The sequence below is a fragment of the Saccopteryx leptura genome, chromosome 2 (genome assembly GCF_036850995.1).
Source record: "Saccopteryx leptura isolate mSacLep1 chromosome 2, mSacLep1_pri_phased_curated, whole genome shotgun sequence".
Lineage (NCBI taxonomy): Eukaryota > Metazoa > Chordata > Mammalia > Chiroptera > Emballonuridae > Saccopteryx > Saccopteryx leptura.
In genome coordinates this window covers 295,736,358-295,755,067 of record NC_089504.1, presented here as the reverse complement: position 1 = coordinate 295,755,067, position 18,710 = coordinate 295,736,358, and the positions used below count along the sequence as shown (strand labels likewise).

At 43.7% G+C, this 18,710-nt stretch overlaps 1 protein-coding gene across 2 annotated transcripts in view; it reads right to left on the bottom strand.

The window, feature by feature from the left end:
• Positions 1-222: 222 nt before the first annotated feature.
• MET (MET proto-oncogene, receptor tyrosine kinase) overlaps positions 223-18,710 on the bottom strand; it is a 132,885-nt gene continuing 114,397 nt past the window's right edge. For both annotated transcript variants that reach the window (XM_066362535.1, XM_066362534.1), the window contains 4 exons: positions 15,878-15,987; positions 13,909-14,074; positions 2,483-2,619; positions 223-2,377 (listed from right to left, as the gene is read on the bottom strand). In XM_066362535.1, the coding sequence (XP_066218632.1) occupies positions 2,167-2,377; positions 2,483-2,619; positions 13,909-14,074; positions 15,878-15,987 (624 nt within the window). In that variant the 3' untranslated portion in view covers positions 223-2,166. The remainder of the gene's footprint in view (positions 2,378-2,482; positions 2,620-13,908; positions 14,075-15,877; positions 15,988-18,710) is intronic.

The following is an 18,710-nucleotide window of genomic DNA, read 5'->3' as shown; positions in this document are numbered from 1 at the left end:
AAAAACTTGTCAGAGAAATGCAGATAATCTGGCAACTCAGGGCAAATTACCCTTAGAAAGACAGAATTCCTGAGATTCAGAGATGCAAATGTTTTTTAGCTGCCCATGTATCAACTTGATTAAGACGCTCTTGATGCAGCGAGGTGAAATCAATCGTGGGCTTCCTGCCACTATGGAAATGGAGAAGGTAATCAAGCATGACTAGCAATAACCAACTCTCAGTTTACAAGATGATACAGCACTTTATTTTTAATTGTATGATTTATCAGAACAATAACTATTTACATACAAAGTACCATTCAGCTCAATTGCAGGTATAGGCAGTGACAAGTATCTAATTCTTTGAAGAATCACTTACTCCCACAATCTGTCCAGATACATTAACCTAAGGACCCAGTTATGAGTAGCAAACACGATTTTCACGTTGCAGCTTTCTCAAGCACATACACAGGTGTGCAGACTTGTTGGTGCGGGTGTTCTCACAGGTTCTTCTGTTCCTGATGCATTCATTCTCTTGACGTCGGTAGAGAAATTTCCTTCTGCAGGGCAGATGTACTTTTTGCCATCCACCGTTTACAATACCCCGTGAGTTAGTATTACTCGTTACACTTCTGAAACAGAAATATTTGAACCGGAGTATCTGTGCTGTACAGTTCCTTGTGTTTTCTGGTGAGTTTCACCATTGTCAAACAGCTTTTGATTGTAATTCCTCTCTCCCAACAACAGCCCAACTGCACCACTAGGTTCCAGCGTAACACACCTTCTTCCTCGCTCGCTGTGTCAGCCCGTGGCTGCAGGTCCTGGTGATGCAATGATCGTCACTGTGTACAGCCCTGTACAACCATGCTGTCAGCAACCTGAGACTGACATACTTGTCTGAAGTGTTCACAGTGCAGTATTTTTGTGGCCTGACAAAAGTTTTCTTATATCATTAAAAATAAACGTTTCTTATAAAAATAGAGTATTTTTAAATGTTTACACAGACAAACCAGTTGGAGTATCCTGTGCCCCATGCACTATACAGTAGTAAGCACAAAATCTCACAACACAAAACCTCAGGAGAGTTCTACCCATAGTAACTGTTCACCCAGTTGGTCAGAACTCCCAATTACCTTTATTTCCCTCTAAAATATTGTTTTGCTCAACAAAGAACATGTCCTAATGAGAAAAATGGACTCCCCCAAAGTCATATCTTCACTGGTTGTGGAATAGGAAGCTGCCGCTTGAGAAAGGCCAAGATTCCCAGTCCATCGCTGCTCCTCTGCTCTACAGACGAGCGGGACTGGAGCCAACGGACCTCTCAGTCACATGTATTTTGCTTTAAAAACATGCTAAGTTACCTTTAAAAACACTTATCATCACAAAGTACTTGTTTTATTTTCAATTGGCATTAGAAAAAAAAAAATACAGACAAAACACCCCAACGTCCACATTCTTTAGATCAGAACAGTATCATTTTTTCAAACAGTTGATTTTTAAATGACAAATACTTCATTATGATTAAACTATTTTATGAAAACCTTCTTAATGTGACCTATGTACAATATGTAATCATCCCGGTAAATTATCAACACATTTTATGTCTTGCCGATTTGAAACGCTAACCATTGCCTATGGAGGTTTCTCCAATAAAAGGAATGTGTATGTAAAAACTTAGAAGGGAATGCTCGCCTCGCAGGCAAATGACAGCATCAGAATGAAATACGTGAGTGACCATATACAGCACATGAAAGCTCTCTGAAACACTTTAATTCTAAATGAGCGGCCTGGTCCCAGGGCTGCCTGGACACGACCACTTGTGAATGTCTGTGAACAGGAAGGCCTCAGAACCCATTGCCTCCGTTTCCCCACATGAAATCTGGTGGGATTTCGACTTTTAAAATTTCAACCCAGAATTCAGGTTTTGGCCTGAATGCGAGAGGAGTGTCACCAAAGCTGCAAGGCTGCCACTGGTCACCGGCCTATGGGACCAAGCTTCTGGCTGGCTCTGATGCTTTGTCAGATGAGAAATTCCTTACAATTCAGTCGTTTTAAATAACAATGTAAAAGTCCTATCATAGTGCAATTTTGGCAAAAACAAAACAAAACAAAAAAATACTTGGTGGCCTTTCAATGGCCAGGCAGTGAAAAAAATGTTGGACAAGATGTAGACTGTTGTTGGGCAGTTCATGTGTCGCCCTCGCAATCAACTTTCTCCTGTGGTGACAACAGGGAAGGGTAGGGGGAGACGCACTTGACGTTCACGTAGGTAGCATTCACGTGGACGTAGTGCTCCCCAATGAAAGTGGAGAAGATCGCTGATATTCTGGACACCAGTTCCGAGAAGGACGGGCGCAGCTCGGCCTTGGGGTGCCAGCATCTCAGCATCACTTCGTACCTGTTTGGAAAGGAAGACGTGCTGAGAAGTGCTCCAAAACTAAGCATTTCTGTAAACGTAAAGATGATAAGAACGACAGAAGAGTCTTTTGTCAGTCTTACTTACAAGGGATCCGGGCAGTACTCGGGTTGTAAGAGCCTCCTGCCTTGCAACAAGTACACAGTGATGTCAAAGGTGTTGACATCGGGGTAAGGTGGGGCTCCTCTTGTCATCAGTTCCCAGAGCAGCACGCCGAAGGACCACTGGGCAGACAACGGAAGGGAGAGTCCAGGTGAGAAGTGTGGCCACACAAATGTGACAGGTGATCAGTATGTCTGGGTAACTACACTTGGCTTAGTATGTTCAATACTCTTGCTGTCTGGGGGTAAAATTTTCCTTAGAGGCAATTAGTAAGCTATACATTTTATGATTTGTTTAAACCAGAATTGTTTTTTTTAGATTACAAGTCAATGTAAGTTTTCAAAAAGACTATCTGAGGTTCACATGATGATTAAGATTTCATCAGTAGTTAGTAGAGTAGGATTTCAGGTTCTCTCTCTCTCTCTCCCTCTTTTTGTGTGTGTGACAGAGACAGAGAGAGAGTAAGAGAGAGGGACAGATAGGGACAGACAGACAGGAAGGGAGAGAGATGAGAAGCATCAATTCTTCATTGCGATACCTTAGTTGTTCATTGATTGCTTTCTCGTATGTGCCTTGACTGGGAGGCTCCAGCAGATGGAATGACCTCTTGCTCAAGCCAGGAACCTTGGGCTCAAGCTGGTGAGCCTTGCTCAAACCAGATGAGCCCGTGCTCAAGCTAATGACCTCAATGTTTTGAACCTGGGTCCTCCATGTCCCAGTCTGATGATCTATCCACTGCGCCACCACCTGGTCAGGCTCAGGTTCTCTCTTGTAGAGGCAAAGTGTTAACAGGTTTCTATCTTTCTCTTTTTCAGTAGCTTCACTATAATTTTAGACTAGTAAAAAAAGACAAATAAGCTTTCCAAAATTTAAATTTGTGGAGTTTCCAAATGAATGTAAATAGTCAAGAAATGTAACTGTATCTAAAAGTTAATGTTAAAAGAGACCTAAGTCAGCCCTAGCAGGTTGGCTCAGTGGATAGAGCATCAGCCTACTGTATGGATGTCCTGAGTTCAATCCCTAGTCAGGGCACACAGGAGAAGTGACCATCTGCTTCTCTCCCCCTTTCTCTCCTTCTCTCAATTTTCTTCTTCCACAGCCAGTGGCTCGACTGATTCAAGGGTTGGCCCCAGATGCTGGGGATAGCTCAGTCGGCCTAGCTTATCTACCTCAGGCACTAAATATAGCTTGGTTGATTTGAGCATCAGCCCAAGGCAGGGTTGCTGGGTGAATCCCAGTTAGGGCACATGCTGGATGGAGTCTGTCTCACTATCTCCCTTCCTCTCACTTAAAAAATAACACCCCCAAAGAAACCTAGGTCAGTAAAAGTAAAAATCCATATTAAAAATATGAAGTAATAAAACTGCTAGACAAAGCTCTTATTGAAAATTAATTTCAATAAAATATCTGTAACCTGAAAATGATAAAAGAGGAGATTAATATGAACCAGCCATATCATCTTCTTTATAGGAAGATTGCAGGAACACAGAGAAGTTAAGTGACTTGTTAAAAATTCCCCAGTAAGTTTTAATTCACAGTGAGATAAATATCTAAAAATTCTTGGTTCTTGGATCTTGTTTGGTCCACTAAACTTTACTAATTATGCAATTTCTTGATTTAAAGCACTCTAATTGAATAACACGTCAGGTCACATATGTTATCTTCTCCTGGATACGGGCCAGATGAGAATGACGCAATGAGAATAAGTCAGCATTTCAAGGCCACCTTTGGGCAGAGGACCCGGGAAATCAGTTCTTGCTTAGCAACACTTCCAGGACACTCAGACTAAGAAGTATCTGGTGGGAGGAATGAAGCCCTGGCCAAAAGAAGCTGGGAGGAGAAGAAGAACACAGACTGGACATGCAGAGCAGGGGAAAAGGACATTGACAAGAAAGTATAGCTCATCACATTCAGCAAGAAGGAGAATAAAATGTCTTTGAACACTGTGGACAAAAGAAAGAAGCCAGGTTAACACTGTAATTGATGATACACATCTCCATGAATGGCTCTTTCCTTCTGCCCAAGTGCAAGGGCCCTCTCAGGCTACTGACAGCCGTGGGCCAAGCAGAGGAAGCAAACTCTGCCCCAAGTGGGAACTACAGAACTCTGCTGTCTTCCGCAGGCTTTCAAAATCAAAGTTTCCAAAGCCTGAAAATCTTATGAGTCACTTCTGACAACTTCATTGTGTTAACCTTCAAGTTCCAAAATTTGCATTAAAAATTAAATCAATTAAACAAGTTTCAATTGACTCTTGATTGGTGTTCAAGTAGGTTACTCCCCAAGTTACCGGATAAAGCCCCAAGGCAATTAAACAGGGTTAAGAGTATTATGAAATTACCTGTCAGGTAGAACAATAAAATATAATAATAGAGCAATAATAGAAAAGAGGCACAAATCTGTGAAGTCAAAGAGGTAATAGTGGGGTACTGAGAGAAGCTTCAGGAAGAAAGTGACAGAAAAGTGGGTTCTGAGGGCAAGGGAGAATTTGTTTCATAGGTAAGTGAACGGTGAGGGCAGAGGGGGTCCCCGTGGAGGGAATGGCCCAGGGGGAGCACACATGTGCTTTTATTGAACTCTAAGTACAGCAGTCACTGCTTGGCGTGTGGATGAGGGGAAGGGATGAGGGGAAGATAAGGCTGGGAGAGTTTACAACGGTGCAAGTGAAATCAAGGGGACATGGCTGGAGTTCAGCTCCAGGAGACTGTGTCTTGTAAGCATGATGCTTCAGACAAGCAGACACCAATTAATGAGGAGCTTTCTGATTGAGAAAAGCTGAGGAATGGACTGCACACTGGACCATGGACGGCTCTGCGACTGAACTTCAGAATTAGAGAGGTGGGAAGCGGTCTGGGTCACAGAATGAGCTGGGCACAGGTGCCATGCCCTTTAAAAATGGTCATCTTACCGAATCCTTATAACAACCCTGTTATAACCCTGAACTGTAATTGGTTTTATATGATATATGCCTTAAGGATGAGGGAACCAAAGTTCTGAGAGGCTGATCCCTGGTCTGTGACCAACAGCTTAGGCTATAGGTTTGTCTGGAGGCAAATTCACAAGAGAGGAGGCAGAGCTGGGTTAATTTCTGAGCGATGGTTTGGATTCAGAGAGCTGGAGGACTCATGGGGTGAGGGAGGTGAGAGGGCAGTCATCTCCAGGAAAAGCACTTCCCCTGGACAGCCTTGGGCTGACAGGAGCAGGGAAGGAGCGTGATGTGGACCAAGGCAGAGGATGAGGGAAGCGGAGACGAGTAGAGTGGGAGGGCGGTGTGAACACCTGTGCACCGGGAATGATGGGAGCAAGTCAGTTTTAGCTTCAAGACAGCAAAGCTCTACCATTCACGCCTATGGTGTGAGCGGTTCAGCCCTCCTGAACATCTGAGCAGCAGTGAGCTCGTCTGAAGAATCTCTGCCCAACTTGATCAAAAAGGTAAAGCTCAAAGCAGTTATTAGATGTGGGAGATTGTTATAAGCTATAAAAAGTGATAGAAAAGGTTGCTGCTGAGGTAAGTCAAGAATGGGGACGGCTAAATTTAAGCATTCAAGGGTAGGCGGATTGAGATACAACACAATTTGTAAAAAACCACAATTGATAAAAGAAGTAGGTAAATCGATAAACTTTCAATAAAATCATAAGCGTCGACTCTTTGAAAGATACCAATAAAATCATGAACAGGCAATCCATGTGCTAGAAAAGTGCATTTGCAAAAAATATGTACCTGCATCCAAAATATATATAGACCTAAAAATATTCCATAATAATAAATAACCCAATAAAAAGAACCCAGAAAATAAATTTAAAAACTTAAAAAAATAGACAAAAGTTCTGAGTAGGCACCTCACTAATGAAGGAACAAGAACGGCAAACAAGCACATGAAAGGGCGCTCAGCACCATGAGTCATGAGGCAAATGCACTCTGAAAAGAAAATGAGACACCGCTTCAATCTATTCAAATGGCTAAAAGCCCCAAACCTGATGATGGCAAGTGCTAGTGAGAATGTGGAATGACTGAAACTCATGTGTTACTGGTGGAAATATAAAATGACACGGCCTTTTTGGAAGAACAGGTGGTGCTTTCTCATAAAGTTAAACATAACACTTGTCTTACAACGCAGTAATCCTGCTTCTAGACATTTAACCAAAAGAAATAAAAATTATGTTCACACAGAAACCTTTCAGCAAATGTTAATGCAGTTATAATTACATATAAGTAATTGCATAAAACTGGAACGAACCCAAATGTCCTTCAGATGTAAATGTACAAACAAAATATGTTACGTGTGTGCAATGCAATACAACTCAGAAATAAAAAGGAGTGGATTGTTCTATGAAAAACAGATGAAGTTTTCATAAAACATTAAAAATAGATGTACCATATGATCCAGAAATCCCACTTCTGGGTATATAACCCAAAGAACTGAAAAAGGACCTTGAAGAAATATTTGCACAGCCATGCTCATAGCAACATTATTCCAATAGCCAAGAGATGGAAGCAACCTACATGTCCATCAACAGATAGACAAAGAAAATGTGATACATTCATACAGTGAAATATTACACTGCTCACAAAAATTAAGGGATCGGCCCTGGCCGGTTGGCTCAGTGGTAGAGCGTCGGCCTGGTGTGCAGAAGTCCTGGGTTCGATTCCCGGCCAGGGCACACAGGAGAAGCGCCCATCTGCTTCTCCGCCCCTCCCCCCCTCCTTCCTCTCTGTCTCTCTCTTCCCCTCCCGCAGCTGAGGCTCCATTGGAGCAAAGATGGCCCGGGCGCTGGGGATGGCTCCTTGACCTCTACCCCAGGCACTAGAGTGGCTCTGGTCGCAACAGAGCGAAGCCCTGGAGGGGCAGAGCATCGCCCCCTGGTGGGCGTGCCGGGTGGATCCCGGTCGGGTGCATGCAGGAGTCTGTCTGACTGTCTCTCCCCGCTTCTAGCTTCAGAAAAATACAAAAAAAAAAAAAAAAAATTAAGGAATCAGGGAATGTGCAGATACTCCAGTACTTTCAGCCTTTTGTATAGTGCATTTTCACCAATGAAATAAAAGTTGGTTTTGCATCTCTTTTGCATAATCAAACAACTTTCTTTGCCTTGTCGTTTGCTTTTCTGATGTTCTTAAGAAAAAAATCAAATGCTTTTTTCATGCCTTCATATTCATTTTAAAATATCCCCTAATTTTGGTGAGTAGAATATTTAGCCTTAAAAAGAAGGTAATACTGTCATATGTCTCAACACGGTTCATACCTTGAGAGCATTATACTAAGTGAAATAAGCCAGTCACAAAAAAGATAAATAATACATGATTCTATTCACATGAAGTACCTAAAGCAGTCAAACCCTTAGAATCAGAAAGTAGAACGGTGATTGCCAAGAGGCTGGGGGAGGGGAAAATGGGAAGTTGTTCAGTGGATACAGAATTTCTGTTATACCAGGTGAAGAAGTTCTAGAGATCTGTTGCACAACAATGTGCATGTTGTTAACACTACTGTACTGTACATTTAAAGGTGGTCAATCTTATGTGTTTTTTTACATTAAAAAATAAACTATGATATATTGATGCGAGTGTCAGAACATGGATGACTCAAGTGCATCATGAGAAGTGAGAGAGGAGACTCAAGGGCTTCTCCCTGTATGGTTCCATTTAGATGACATCCTAGAAAAGGTAAAATGATAGAGACAGAAAACAGTGTAGTGGTTTCCAGGTCCAAGGGGCTGACCATGAAGAGGCACAAAAGAAGTTTCTGGCATGATAGAACTGTTCTATGTCCTGACTGCAGTGCTAGTGGTAGCCACACAGGCATACACATCCTTTAGAACTTGAAGAACTATACACAAAAAAGTTGAAGAGTTGGTAAACGCACAGTAGTGATAACATTAATAGAAATAAAGAAGGGAGGAACTGACAGTCGGCAGGAAAGAATTGGACGTTGAACATGGTAAATTTGTGATGCTGATGGAAACATCCCGGAGGGGAGAGAGTGAAAGGTTGATGGGAATGGTTTGAAATGGTTAAGGGAGCGTGACACTCGAAGACGATAACCTGGGGGATAGGTGCATGTAGGATGTGAGAGAAGGAAGAGAAGGCAACACTACCAAGAAGCAAGAGGAAAAGGATAGTACATTGTCCCAGGAAACAAAGGAGGAGGACATTTCAAGTATGAGGGAGTGGTCAGCAGTGTTAAACGTGACAAAATGATGTAGCAGAATGGAAAAGCCAGTGGGTTGAACAACAGAGAAGTCAATACTGCTTTGCTGGAAACAGTTGTACCAAGAGTGAGACATGCAATATTGTTACGAGTGATAGTAGCTGTATTGACACCCTCATGTTGTTTGCATGGGTTTGAGAGGATTCCGATTTCAGCTGAATTCCATCTGGGCATTTGCAAGAAAGTGGACCTTTACACCAGCAGGCAAGTTTTTGCTTATAGCTCTTAACATACATACAGCTTATCGTATGCCTTTGAAATGTTTCACGTCAATACCCAAAAGATTGTGCCACCCTGGAAATGAACTTAACCCAAATTTATCCATGCAATCGATAACCATTTGTCAAAGCATCTCTTTGCATGGGTTACTCAGGTTCGCCTTTTATATAGCACAACTGTGTCTATAAACGGGAGGGAAGGACTATGTAAATACCCACTCCAGTACCTGAGTGACAGCTGCTTTGCGGTATAGGTATGTTTGTGGAGTTAGTGGTGTGGATATATGTGTGTGTGTGTGTGTGTATGTGTGTGTGTGTGTGATTGTAAAGCGGTTTAGAATTCCAACTGCTGCCTTGAACACCCAAAATTTCATCAGGATCTTTTTGTTTTGTTTTAACAGCTTTGCTGAGATATAATTTGTATATCATAAAACTGGTTAATTGTAAGTGTATACTTGATGTTTACTAAATTTATATAGTTGTGCAGCTATCATCACAATTCAGTTTTAGACCAATTCCAACACCCCAGAATGTTCCCTCATGCCCATTTATAGTCAAAATTCACTCTCACTTTGAGCCTCAGGCTCTACAGTTTTACATCTTTCTAGAAATTTCATGTAAATGGAATCATTCAACATGTAGTCTTTTGAGTCTGCCTTCTGTCATTTTTTTTTTAATGTGGGAAGCGGGGAGGCAGAGAGACAGACTCCCACCAGGACCCCGACTGGGATCCTAACCCAAACCCTAACCCTAGTCCTCTATGGGGCGATGATCTGTCCATCTGGGGCTGGCTCCATTGCTTGGCAACTGAGATATTTTAGTGCCTGAGGAGAGGCCATGGAGCTATCCTCAGCACCTGGGGCCAACTTGCTTGAGCCATTTGAACCACGCCTGTGGGGGGGGGGGAGTGGAGAAAAAGAAAGAGAGAGGGAGGAGGGGGAGGGGTGGAGAAGCAGATGGTTGCTTCTCCTGAGTGCCCTGACCAGGAATTGAAGCCAGGACTTCCACATGCTAGGCTGATGCTCTTCCAGTGAGCCAACTGGCCAGGGCGCCTTCTGCCATTTAACACAATGTTTTTGAGGTTTATCTGTGATGTAGCATGCATCAATAGTTCCTTTACATTGCTCAATGGTATTAGCCCATGGTATAGATATGCCACATTTTGTTTAGTCATTTCACCCACTGACGGACATTACAATTACTCCAGTTTTGGACTATTATGAATACTACTACTGTGAATATGCAAATACAAGCCTTTGTGTGGGTGTATCTTTTCATGTGCTTATTAGGGGCTTATATATCTCTTCGGTAAAATGTCTAGCATTCTGTCTTTTAAAAAATTTTTTTGTGACAGAGACAGAGAGAGGGACAGATAAGGACAGACGGACAGGAAGGGAGATAGATGAGAAGCATCAATTCTTTGTTGCGACACCTTAGTTGTTCATTGATTGCTTTCTCATATGTGCCTTGACTGGGGGACTACGGCAGACCGAGTGACACCTTGCTCAAGCCAGCGACCTTGGGTCCAAGCTGGGGAGCTTGATCAAAACAGATGAACCCGTGCTCAAGCTGGTGACCTCAGGGTTTCTAACCTGGGTCTTCCATGTCCCAGTCCAATGCTCTACCCACTGTGCCACCACCTGGTCAGGCTCTGTCTTCTTCTTATTGAGTTGTGAGATTTGGTCCTGGCCCTTAATGGTAGACTAACAGTTAAGTCTGAATGAACAGTATGTTCTTTGAGGAGGGGTTGAATGTCCCTGATTTATGCTGACCTGCTACCATCACAGATATGTCCCCAGCCTGCCTCTCTCACACCCGTTTCTTTTGTCCCTTTCAGGATCTCAGAATCTTTCAGGATCAGAACACAGGTGCTATGGTCTTCCATGTGCTACCATATTCTCTTACTAGTCTTATCCTCCTGAAGACCATTCCTCCACCATGTCCTGTGAGGAACTCACTTACTGAAAACAAACTCCCCAGTCACCCTTAACTTATTTTACAGCGTTTCTCCCACCTCCTCATAATAGCTGAAACTCAGCTTTTACTTCAAAACTCTTAGGAATCAAGGCTGCACCTGTCCCTCCTGCTGACTCACAAGGAGGAAGGTAGATGACTTCTCAATCCCAAAGCCTCTCCTCCATCCCATCCCTTGTTATCTTTTTAATAGTGGCTGGTCCTTTTTGTTTTGAAGACCTCTCCCATTAGCATTACTTTCTGCCCACTCTGTCAGCTGATACCATGGATTTATCCTTAAGGACTGAAGTATCCATGTGCCTCTACCTCCTGACATCACAGTCCTCTTTGACTTATCACATGCAAATAGAGGGGGTGTACTCTCCAGCCCAGTCAATGTCAGGCTCCTCAGCACGCCACCCCTGAAGGCACTCAGCTTCCAAGACCCTGCCTGTGCACAAAACACAGCGGACCCTGGGGAGCATACTGCTTCTTTCGGAACGTTCTCTTCTTGGCTTTCGTGATGGTCTCTCTCCCGGGTCTCTTACCCCTCTGCTCTTCTCTCTCACTTTGCATATGTAGGTTCTCCTTAATAATTACTTTTGGAATCTCAAAAACATATGTCCAGCTTTGACCTTCATCATGGATTAAGCCATATCCTTCCCAAATTTATGTGTTGAAACTCTCTCAGTGTGAGGGTATTAGGAGATGGAGCTTTGGGAGGTAATATAGTTTAGATGAGGAGGTGAAGGTGGAGCCATTATTTTGGGATTAGTGTCTTTTTAGGAAGAGACACCAGAGAGCTTGCCCTTGTTCTCTCCTGTATGTGAGGACACATGAGAAGGTGGCTACATCAAGTCAGGAAGAGGGCTCTCTGACCTTGACTGAATTGCCATGGTCTGCTCTTAAACTTCCAGCCTCCAGAACTGAGAGGAATTAATGCCTGTTGTTGAAGCCAGTGGTTTTCAACCATGGGTCTGCAGACCACTGCCTGTCTGCCAGAAATTTCGAGCTGGTCCACAAAAGAGTTAACCATTCAGATGTTGTATGAAGATTTTAGGAAAACTCTGGTTTAAGCCACCTGGTCGAAGGTATTTTGTCATGGCCGCCTGAGTTGACAGATACAGTGAAAGAGGCTGTCCGAGTGGTCGGTCCACATTTCTGACTGCCTGGTGGACCTCTCTGCCCGCATACCCGACTCTCAAGTCAAACCCAGCATGTTCAAGGCTCAGCCGGGCATATTATTTCCTCCTAAGCCAGCTCTGCTCTTGTGCTTCGCAGATCTGTGACCGCGCCAGCATACGACTGCTCACCTTTAACTTTTATCAATTTCTTGACACTCCTTGTTGATGCTGCCTGTGAGATGTCTTTCCTTCCATCTCTTCTGTTCTGTTCTCACAGTTTCTGTATTATTTCAAGTTCCCCCCTCACTTTGTCTTTGCGTCTAACCCCTCCCAAACCGTTCTACAGGATGAGAAGACTGCATTCTAACCTGATCACACTGTCATGCTTTCACATGGCCGGACTGCATTCCAGACCCCCAGCTTGCTTTCCAAGGGCCTCTATGATCTAGTATGACAAGATTTTTCTCAATTTACTCTCATGACTCCCGTCTGTGTGCCCCCTTTTGCCAATCGCCCAGTGTTTACTATTTCCCTGGAACTTCAACGGCGTACATATTTCCTGCCCTTCTGCCTCACCTGGTCTGTCCTGCTTATTTCATGGCCCATTCCAGCCTCCTTCAAGGCCTACTTTGAAACCGAGCGTCCTTTAACTGGTTAAATTGTACTTCTAGAAGTTATATTTCTCTTTCCTGCTTCACCCCTGCAGAGACCTAGCCTTTCCCCTGAATAGTCAGCACCCCCGAGGCAGCAGAAGACATTGGCCCAGACCTGATTAATGGTCACAAGGCCCAGGACCTCTGGTAGGCTACAGATAACATCCTGACCTAAGTTATTCCAGGTCCTAAGCCTTAAGGGAGAATAACCCCCTCCTAATTTCCCATAAAACCAGAGAGTGGGATATTGGAACAGGCCTCAGACCTGTCCCCAACACCTGAAGAAATAATTTATTACCATTCCCTCCTCCAACCAATCAGCTCCCAACATGACCTTGAACCCCTAACCCACGGTGTCCTGTGACTTTGCCCTACATGACCTGTAACCCACATGCCATTGGGGAGCTCAGGCTTTTGAGCACTAGCATTCTGTTCTCCTGGATGGTGCCGGTCAACATGTGACAGCTAATATTTCTCCACTGCAGTTCTCCATGTTTAGAGTTTGGCCCTGCCAGCGCCAGGTGGATGAACTCCTTCTGCTCTGTAACAGTTCCAAGCACCGTCCTTTACCTCTGGTGGAGGGCAGTCTGGCTTTCCTGGGAGTGTTGGGACACAGGTGCATGCCTTCTGCAACCTGCTCTGCGAGGAGGATGGCCGCTGCCAATAGGAGAGCATGCATCCAGCGGGTCCAGGGTTCTGACTGCCCTGCTGGCCCTGCCTTGGTCACAGTTTCCATATCTCTCAAGGTGGGATTCCTGCTGCCATGATCCCAACTGTGAGTGGCTGGACTCATCCCGGTCTACACTGTGTGATGGTCTTTGATGGACATGTCTTCTCTGCCCTGCTGGCCCTGCCTTGGTCACAGTTTCCATATCTCTCAAGGTGGGATTCCTGCTGCCATGATCCCAGCTGTGAGTGGTCGGACTCATCCCGGTCTACACTGTGTGACGGTCTTTGATGGACATGCCTTCTCTGCCCCGCTGGCTGAAGCTCTGGAGGACAGGGTCACACCTGGTTCAGCTCTGAGCTTACTGCAGATCTTAGTATGCTGCCCACAGGACAGATGTTTTTGAATAAGTGAATTTATAGGAACATACTATGAGTACCTGTTAGACAATCAAGCCACTTGTACTTATGAAGAAAACTGAAATTAGTAATGTTAAAGGTTTCTTTCTCTTCTTTTCTTTTTTTTAAATTAAGTAGCCATAAAACTACACATGCACAAAAAACGAGGAGGGCAGAGGTGGGGTCAGCGATACGCACCACATCCGACTTGGTGGTGAACTTCTGCGTCTGCAGGCTCTCCAGCGCCATCCACTTCACTGGCAGCTTGGCCCCTGTTTTGTTGTGCACGCTGTAGTATTCTTTATCATACATGTCTCTAGCAAGACCAAAGTCAGCAACCTTGACAGTGAATTTTTCATCTAGCCTACAGAAAGAACAAATATTATTACTGGTGGCTGAAAGAGAATAATTTATAGCGATGCTGAAACTCTACAGAACAAGTGACTTCTGAATTTGAAGTCCATAAATCCCTGACTTCTGCAGAGAGGCTTCTTCTAGCCTCAGTTGACTAACATAATGTCACAATGAAATTCTTGATGAAAAATGCTTTCCATTTACATCACAAAATCAACAGGCCCAGAAAAGTGATCGGAAATGATGTAACATAAGAAAATTTGTTTTGCTTTAGTAGATCTTAAGAAGTAGTGTGTTCCTGGCTGGTTGGCTCAGTGGTAGAGCGTCAGCCAGCATGTGAATGTCCCAGGTTTGATTCCTGGTCAGGGCATACAGGAGAAGTGACCACTTGCTTCTCTACTCCGCCCCTCTCCCTTCTATCTCTCTCTTCTTCTCCTGCAGCCATGGCTCACTGGTTCAAGCACATAGGCCCCAGGTGCTGAGAATGTCTCTGCGGAGCCTCTGTCTCAGGCACTAAAGATAGCTCGGGTGTGAGCATGGCTCCAGATGAACGGAGCATTGGCCTCAGATGGGGGTTGCTGGGTGGATCCCAGGTGGTGAGCATGTGGGAGTCTGTCTCTCTGCATCTCTTTCTCTCACTTGGAAAAGAAGAAGAAGAAGAAAAAGAAGAAGAGGAGGAGGAGGAGGAGGAGGAGGAAGAAGAAGAAGAAGAAGAAGAAGAAGAAGAAGAAGAAGGGGAGGAGGAGGAGGAGGAAGAGGAGGAAGAAGAAGAAGAGAAAGATGAAGAAGAAGAAGAAGGAGGAGGACGAAGAGGAGGAGGAGGAGGAGGAGGAGGAGGAGAAGAAGAAGAAGAAGAAGAAGAAGAAGAAGAAGAGGAGGAGGAGGAGGAGGAGGAAGAAGAAATACAATTGGGCCTCCTTCCAGCTTTCCTTGGTTGCTAAGTCAAGTATGTCAATCAACCAACTTGTCTGCTTATTACCAATGCTTAGTTTTATAGGGATGACATGGTAGGGGACTGTTACCTTACTTTCTCATTCTCAAACAAGCTGTGACAGTATGTAAAACTTATATATCCCACCACCACTTGTAATAGAGAAACGGGACACATAGTAAAGCATCTAAGAAAACCAGCAAGGTTCAACAAAATCAATTTCCGTTACCCCAGGCTTTGGATCCCTTTGTTTAAGTGAGCTTTCATGTTGTTACATTGACCAAAACAGGGGTAGTAAATTAACAGCATAGCACTCTCATTCACACAAGCTGTAAGTTATGAATCAGCACGGTGCACGGGAAGCTCTGAATTGATTACAGACTGTGGACTGCTGTACTGCACGTCCCAGGCTGCCAGACACAAACAAAGCTCTTTGTATATTCATTCCCAAATACCATTTCTGTAGAGCTTCCGCAGGCCAATCTCAAATCCAGCCTTGGGAAGTGACAATATGTTGGTATTTGTGTTACCAGCCCTCTCTTTTTCACTATAAAAGGCTGAAGATCAAATTCTACCTCCCAACACTAATGCAGTGTGAAACCACAACACTAAGGTCTACTTTTGGGAAGAAAAAAAAAAAGGTAAAGCACACAACAGCTGCTGAGACCCCTCCCTCTGGAGAATCCCTTTTAAATTCTCCATTCCATAGAGACTGAAAGCCATGCCCACATCTCCAGTGCTCACAGAAGGACTTAAAACTGTAGTGGAAATAAAGGACTTTTGCATAAGAAGAGAAAACTTCCTCACTATCCTTAAACAGTAGAGACTGATTCTTCCTTGTTACTTAACTTGGATGGTGGGCCCAGAGATTCTTATACTTACATACAGTTTCTTGCAGCCAAGTCTCTGTGGACAAACTTTTTGCTTGCAAGATATTTCATGCCTTTGGCTACTTGAAGACCAAAGCCGATAAGATCTTTCACAGTTGGGTTCTGTAATCAAAGAGAATTGGAAACACATATAAACTAAGCATCTACTGTTCTAGCTATGATCTCAGAATTTGGACATGTTTGTAAGAATTATTTTGTTTCAAATGATAACCTGTGCCCTGTTGATAACACCAATCATTTCTTAAGTATCTACTGTCTGCAAAGCACCGGGCTAGATGGATCATAAATTTTGGCTAATCCTCATACACTTCTGTAAGGCAGGTTGGTTATAGGAGTTCCATTTTTCAGATGGGAAACTGAAGATGTTAAAAAAATAGGTTTTACTATTATTCAGGTATGGTGAAGGCAATGGCTGGGAGACAGTGGCCACCAAAAAGATGGTCTGTTATGATCCCAAGAGGACAGCCTGCCCTGCCATGCACCCTGCATGGGGTGGCATTAGAGGTTTTATTGTGGTTTCTGTGGGAAGAAACAGGCAGGGCAGGGTAAGCAGGTTTAGAAGTGGTTAGTTAGTAATTTCAGCAGGTGGGCTTCTGGGTGGAGGTGCTGTCCCTAGCTGTCTGGTACTGGGAGATAATGACCTAGCTGTGGGAGAGATATACAGGCAGTGGCTGGGGTTTGGGTTCTGGATTGGCTAGCTGGTTTTCATGCTCTTTGAAGGGGAGTTGTTTACCATCTCCAGGAATTTGCTAGTCTAGGAAAGGGCAGACCCTGCAGGGTCAGCCAGGCCCCAGAAGTTAATACATGGTTAAAACAGGAAGGTCATGTCTCTGAGTCTCATTTTTATGTCCCATCTATGTATGGAATCATATAGTTCTTAGTTTTTCTGATTTGTGGACAAGAGTGTGGGGGTCACAGGGTGGGGGGGAAGAGAGGGAGAGGGTGGGGGAGGGGAAGGGCACAAAGAAAACCAGTTAGAAGGTGACGGAAGACAATTGGATTTTGGGTGATGGGAATGCAGCATAATCAAATGTCAAAATAACCTAGAGATATTTTCTCTGAGCGTATGTACCCTGATTTATCAATGTCACCCCATTAAAATTAATCAAAACCCGCCCAAAACAAAAAACAACGAAAAAAACCCCCAGGAAGGTCAGAGAGAAATAAATCACTCCAAACCATTCAGATGGTAAGTGGTGGAGTAAGGATTTTCACCTAAATCTTTCAGGTTCCAAAACCCAGGCTGTAGTGAAATTAAGCCCATCAGAACCCCTGCCACAGGTACTGGAGCACCAGCTCCCAACTCCAGTGGCCTGGAGCCCCACGGAGAGCATGGGACGGAACTCCATCCACAAGACTGGATGGCCATTGGGAATGTCTGTAGTGACTATAGGAACTATATCTGAAATTGCACAGATGTCACTGTGGCTGGCCACGCTACTGATACCTGGCCATTGGAACGGGGTACCCATGCTTTAGCAGCTGCCATGGAGTTTGTGAGCCTGAGAGGCAGACAGTGGGGACCCTGTGAGGGGGGCTGTAGCCCTACTTAATGCACATTGCGTGAAGGGAGGCCAGTTCCTTACGTTTCTCTTTAAGACACCTCTATGTTGGCTGTCATTAGTATGGACTCTTTGAGTTATAAAAGTCCACAGTACTGTATAATAAGAAATCTGTCATGTCCCTAGGGACATAATGGCCTAGAAGGGAGCGTATCTGACCAGATGAACTTATCAGGAAAATGACAAGAATTAAAGTGGAAAAGTGAGACCTCTCAGGGCAGCTTTGTGCTTTATTCGGTAAAGTCACCCTATTTGCAAATATTCATCATCAGGAAAGATTCTAGTCTTCTTGCTGAACACAAAATATTACTTCATCATCTCATCCTAGAGCTCATTTCCGCTGAGAGACCCCGGGTTTGTAAGGTTGTTTTTGATCAAGAGTAAAGCTACTACTCTATTAACTCCCAAAGGACCCTGGGCAAAGGGGCTACGGAGCCAGATGCCATCTGTGCCTTCAGTTCTGGGGATGTCTTCCTCTCCCCTCTCTGGTCCTGATATGGCCATCACCTGCTTACTCTTTAGATTTTATCGTAAATGTCACTAAGAAAACTCATTTGCAGGAGCTTAAGAACCTTTTTGGTAACTCTAAGCTCATTCAACAAATATTCACTGAGAGTCTATGGGTGAATTTGCATTTTAATGAGATGTGTGTGTGTATACACATCCATGTATATATTTACATGTATAGCTATTAACCTATTGTCTAGCATGGCACTGTTTAATGGAAATGTAATAATGTAAACCACAAATATAATGCAAATTTTTCTGAGTCAATTGAAAAAGTAAAAAAGAACAGGTGAAATTAATTTTCACAATACATTTTTCAATCCAACAAATCTAAAATATTATAATTTCAACATACAATCAACATAAACAATTAATATTCTACCTTTTTTATACTAAATATTCAAAACCTGGGATGTAGTCTACACTTACAATACATCTCAATTTGGACTAGCCACATTTCACATGTGGCTCACTTCACAGTATGGGACCACTTCGGTCTAGTGTATAAGAGGATGATGAGTGTGATAGAGAAAAATAAAGCAGGAAAAAGGAGATGGATGGAAAGCAGGAGGGTGGAGAGGGTCAGTTGCAATTTTAGACAGGTCAGGAAAACCTTATTCTGAAGATGATATCAGGGCAAAAAGATGAAGTCAAGGTATAAAGATATTTTGGGGAAGGGTGGTTCAGAAAGAAGGAACAGCAGGTGCAAAGGTCCAGAGGTAGGAGAGTGGATAGCAAGTTTGAAGAATACTACAG